The sequence below is a fragment of the Megalobrama amblycephala genome, linkage group LG18 (genome assembly GCF_018812025.1).
Source record: "Megalobrama amblycephala isolate DHTTF-2021 linkage group LG18, ASM1881202v1, whole genome shotgun sequence".
Lineage (NCBI taxonomy): Eukaryota > Metazoa > Chordata > Actinopteri > Cypriniformes > Xenocyprididae > Megalobrama > Megalobrama amblycephala.
The window spans coordinates 31,929,932-31,935,508 of NC_063061.1; the positions used below are offsets into that span (position 1 = coordinate 31,929,932).

The 5,577-nt window shown below is 37.2% G+C and overlaps 1 protein-coding gene across 1 annotated transcript in view; it reads left to right on the forward strand.

Moving 5' to 3' along the window:
* The first annotated feature begins 4,878 nt into the window (after positions 1–4,878).
* LOC125252300 overlaps positions 4,879–5,577 on the forward strand; it is a 19,069-nt gene continuing 18,370 nt past the window's right edge. Inside the window, exon 1 of the mRNA XM_048165486.1 lies at positions 4,879–5,220. Coding sequence (XP_048021443.1) covers positions 4,937–5,220 — 284 coding nt within the window. The 5' untranslated portion in view covers positions 4,879–4,936. The remainder of the gene's footprint in view (positions 5,221–5,577) is intronic.

Genomic DNA, 5,577 nt, shown 5'->3' on the forward strand with positions numbered 1-5,577 from the left:
TCTTTCTGACAGCAGACGCCTTTGATTGGCCCATATTAGGTACAAGAGTGTATCACTCCTCCTTATGTGTCCTTTTTTCTCTTCATGCATACTTGCCCACATCTTTACATATGTGCCAGTCAGACACTGGGTGCCAGTTTTATTGTGTAAAAAGGACTCTGGGTGTTCATAAAAAAAAATGGGTGTGCCACATTTATTTTCAGATTAATGTGCAAAAAACCCAGACTTGTATCACTCACGTTACAGAATAGACTGGGCTGATGTGTAAAACTATACTTGGGGTTGCCACACACACACACACACACACACACACACACACACACACACACATATATATATATATATATATATATATATATATATATATATATATATATATACACAATTTGTTACAGCTAGGTTTTTCAGTCACACTTTAGAGTCCAATTTTCACTATTAACTAACTATTAACTATGACTTTTGCCTCAATAAACTCATAATTACTGCTTATTATGTTTGCTAATAAACAGTCAATATCCTAATGATGTTAAAAAGCAACTAGTTTATTTTTACGTTTTAATGCTATAAATACGTCTTAATATTGTTTTAATGATAAATACGTCAATTTAGCACCTTTCTGAACGTACAAAAATGTACATTTTGTGTCTTTGAAAGTTACATATTAATACCTGCGTATTAACAATGAGACCAGACTGATCTTGCACACTAGTGCATAACCTCATATTACAAGAAAGGCTTTTACAGCCTCTCCTTCACAGCAGTGCATTATTTGTTACAGCTAAGTTTTTCTGTTGTTCCATTCTACTGTCTGTATTTTTAAACATGTAACTTAATAAATAACTTTGCCTACTTTAAAAGCTTTGAGAATCTTTACTTTTACCACTGATAATGTTGAAAGTTAAAGTGATTGTAACTTTCATTATAAAAAAAAAAAATAGTGTCATTGTTTAGCTTGAGTCAGTTCAGTGTTGATTCATTTCCGTTGCAAATCAGATTGGGATCAGAATATTCAAAATATTTATTTCAGTTCCATCTGGTTGAAGATTCATCATGCCGGTATGGAGACAGGTTTGTTGAGGATCTGTGCCACTGGCTGTCATGTCAATCATGCCTCCACTGGAAAGAGTCTAGTTGACACAATCTCGGTTTACACTTCAGGGCTGCACTGTGGTCCTGTCTAGGCGCAGGTCCTTCATCTGATCTGGATATAGCCTAGATCTTGTTGACTTTTTTTATTTGTTTTGCTTCATCATAGGTGCTGCCAGGGTGTGTAAACCACCATATAGTGGTTATAGTGGTAAATCATAAACCCCCATAAAGTATATAGTGGTAAATCAATAATGAAAGTATATTTTTGACACATGCAGAAGCAAAAATGAGTTCACTTTTTTTGATGGTCCCTTTAATATTAAGTAATATTGTACCTATATTGTACCTATTAGTCTACTAACTCTCATTAGAGGGTTAGTAGAGAATTTCGTAAACTGGCAGGGTTAGAATAAGTTGACATGTTCTTGCAAAGTTACTTATAGTCTGTTGGGGGACCATCTAAAATAAACAGCAGGTATTAAGCAGACAGTCTACTAATACTCTAATGAGAGTTAGTTGACATGTAGTTGCATAGTTACTTACAGTCAACCAACAGAATGTATAAAAGGGACCATAAAAATAAAGTGTTACTGCAAAAATGACATTCAGGCTGTTAAACAGACCTGCAGTAAAAGCTTCAGATCAAACCCTGAACACACACTGATTCATATCACACAAAGATTTATTCCAATTGGAAACCACAGAAACTGGAAATAAATGATATTTTACCTGTAATTATTGTCACGTTAACTAAATGATCCTTCCCATAATCTTACAGACAGAAAAAAAGACAGAAAAGGCAGTCTGGCGGAAGCTAGATATTTTACTTGTTAAATATAGATATTTTTCTTACACAAACGTATTGCTTTGCTTCAGAAGACCTTAATTAACCCACCGGAGCCTAAAGTGAACTAATATTTTAATACAAAATACTGCAAAGAGCCGCCAATAGTTTTCCTGGAAACTGTCCTTTTATTGTTCTAGTTTATGGTTTCTGCAATAGAGTGACCAGAGCGAGACCTCAGGCACAGCCAGCAGTATAAATTTGACTCTGTTAAGTTCACTTTCACTCTCGGTCCACATTACATCAATACCACACAAACACTTCCATCTGTGAAAAGACTTCAACACAACCCCAAACTGATGAAAGGGAAAATCTTGTTGATATATAGAAATTAACAAATCAAAATTAAATATATGAATCAAACAAAAAGGTATGTATTCTCACAGTGAGAACATGAGATATGGACCTGGATAAACACAAATGAATAGTTTTCTTTAAGGCTTTGGATAGAATTTTTAAATCAGAGCATAGGAGTGACAGGTCATCAGTTTTTTATGTTTCTGAGGTCATCTTTCTTCATTTAAAGGTGCCCTAGATTATGTTTTTAAAAGATGTAATATAAGTCTAAGGTATCCCCTGAATGTGTCTGTGAAGTTTCAGATCAAAATACCCCATAGATTTTTTTAAATTAATTTTTTTAACTGCCTATTTGGGGCATCATTATGAACGCACCGATTTTATGCTGCGGCCCCTATAAATCCCGTGGTCCACGCCCACAGAGCTTGCGCTTGCCTTGAACAGTGCCTTAACAAAGTTTACACAGCTAATATAACCCTCAAAATGGATCTTCGTGTTCATGTATGTTCGTCATGCATGCGTCGGATTATGTGAGTATTGTATACTGTTATGTTGTTTACTTCTGATTTTGAATGAGTTTGATAGTGCTCCGTGGCTAACGGCTAATGCTACTCTGTTGGAGAGATTTATAAAGAATGAAGTTGTGTTTATGAATTATACAGACTGCAAGTGTTTAAAAATGAAAATAGCGACGGCTCTCTTGTCTCCGTGAATACAGTAAGAAACGAATGGTAACTTTAACCACATTTAACAGTACATTAGCAACATGCTAACGAAACATTTAGAAAAACAGTTTACAAATATCACTAAAAATATCATGTTATCATGGATCATGTCAGTTATTATTGCTCCATCTGCCATTTTTCGCTATTGTTCTTGCTTGCTTACCTAGTCTGATGATTTGGTTGTGCACATCCAGACGTTAATACTGGCTGCCCTTGTCTAATGCCTTTTATAATGTTGGAAACGTGGGCTGGCATATGCAAATATTGGGGGCGTACACCCCGTCTGTTACGTAACAGTCGGTGTTATGTTGAGATTCGCCTGTTCTTCGGAGGTCTTTTAAACAAATGAGATTTATATAAGAAAGGAGGAAACAATGGAGTTTGAGACTCACTGTATGTCATTTCCATGTACTGAACTCTTGTTATTTAACAATGCCAAGATAAATTCAATTTTTCATTCGAGGGCACCTTTAAAGGGTGATCACTGCTCTCCTGCAGCTTGTAGGTGTAACCTCCTCTACCCAGGTCCTATTCGCCCCACACTGTGCGGGCCTCGAACCTGGGTCTCTGGTGTGGGAGCTGGATGCTCAAGGAGGCTAAAAGCTGCAACCTCTAATGTCAGTCGCTAGAGCATCTCTTGAGATCAGAGGAGTGAGGTTTACTTTCATTCAATTTCATTTGGGCTTCATATAAAAATTGATATTTGGGGGAAAAAACATAATACTATATTAAAGCTGCAGTCCGTAACTTTTTTTGGTTAAAAATGATCAAAATCAATTTTTAAGCAAGTGAATAACCAGCCAGTGTTCAAAACTATCTTATTATCTTAGCTCGATTTACAACAGTAAGCTTGTAATAATGTTTTATAATAAGAGCGACCAGGTGGATTTCTGCAGGAAATTCGAGCATGCAGAAGTTCGTCTTTGCATCATTAAACTATTCCGCATATGACTGCAATTGCAGGTTTCAAACTGAGAAGGTGACAAAGAGGAAAAGTGGCGGACTGCAGCTTTAAGGAAAACTTCACTGGGATTCACTTTTTGTGAACCAGGTACTGAATCAGTGCAGAGGTTTTCAGGTTAACAAAGCTTAAGACAAAGAACACATGCTTTTGGCAAAACAGATCAAGCTCTGATACAGTGCTTTAAAGTGAAATGTGTTGTTTTTTGACACAAACTTTGAGCTTCGGTGTCAAATGTAGCTTACTAGTTTTCTTGTGATCATTGTCTGGTGTCTTGCCATAGAAGTTTCCGGTTCCCATAGAAACCTGAGACTTGCGCTTAGGTGTGCACGTGCATTGGCTCATCTATTCTGAATAATAAATTGTTATTGCTATTTGAGCATAAGAAACAACATTTATGGGACAGTTTGTGTCAGATTTTGTTGCTTATTTGAAATATGTTATTTAATTGTGAGTTTGCCAAGCAGTTTTTGAGATTTCAGGATTCCCCCGTTCAAAAAGATAGGACTTGGTCTTGGATGCCTGAAATAGCTGCCTGGAGGTGTTGCAAATATGGCCACTGAGTGAACAGACTTTCCTTGAAAGGGACTTTGGTTCTGCTGTCTCTGCTACCTTGTTTCTTGGGTTTCCCAGTGATCTCTGTTTTTTTTTTTGTTTTTTGTTTTTATATATATATATATATATATATATATATATATATATATAATCACATTTGATATAGATATTAAAGTAATTTTTCATTTTTTCTTGTTTAAATTCAAAATTGTTTTAAAATATTATTGGACGTCAGTCACTTCAGTTTAATGCTGCGTTCACACCGAACGCGAATCGCGTCAGACGCGTCTAGTTGGACGCCTGAACATTTTGAAGTCAGACAAGCCTCAAATTTGCTCTATTCGTGCGTCTAAACAAAGTGTGTTCAGACACAAATTCGCGTCATGGGAGGGTCTTCTGCCTGGCGTGCTACCTGTGCTACCCAGAGTATTTGCCGGCCTCCTTGCTTGATAATGGCGGATATGGATGTTGCTGAGAGAGTGGGTTGGCTTTATTTACTCCGGAAAGCCCATCAGCGGTGTCGGCGGGCTCGCTGTGTCTGGGTTCACAAGATTATCCAGAGACGCTCCCAGTTTGGTGAGTTTCACCATTTACTCCAGTAGCTGCGTCTGGATGGCGGCTACTTTCAACGTTCTGTCTCAGTCCCAGGTTGACGACCTATTGGCCTGCATTGGTGCGCGGATTTCGTACCAGGACTCCAACTACAGGTGCTCAATTCCAGCTGCAGAGCGCCTGTCCATCTGTCTTCGGTCAGTAAATACTAATATATTCTGTTCTGGTTGGATTAATTAACATTTGTCTACAACATGAGGTGATCCGAGACTATTTTAAGCATAACGTATTACCGTTACCTTTACCTATTACCGTTATATAGGGAAGAGTGGGGTAAATTGAGCCATTTTTTTCTCAAGTGGTCTTTGTGCCAAGCCAATAGAAGGCAGATGTACAATGGCAATATCTTTATGTATTTAAGAATGTTTCCTATCAGATGAAACTATTAGAATTTATCTTTGACATAGATTTTGAAAAATAGGGGCTCTCAAACATAAGTGGTCATGTGTCTCAACTTGCCCCAAGTATCTTACCAAACAATCTTACCCCACTCT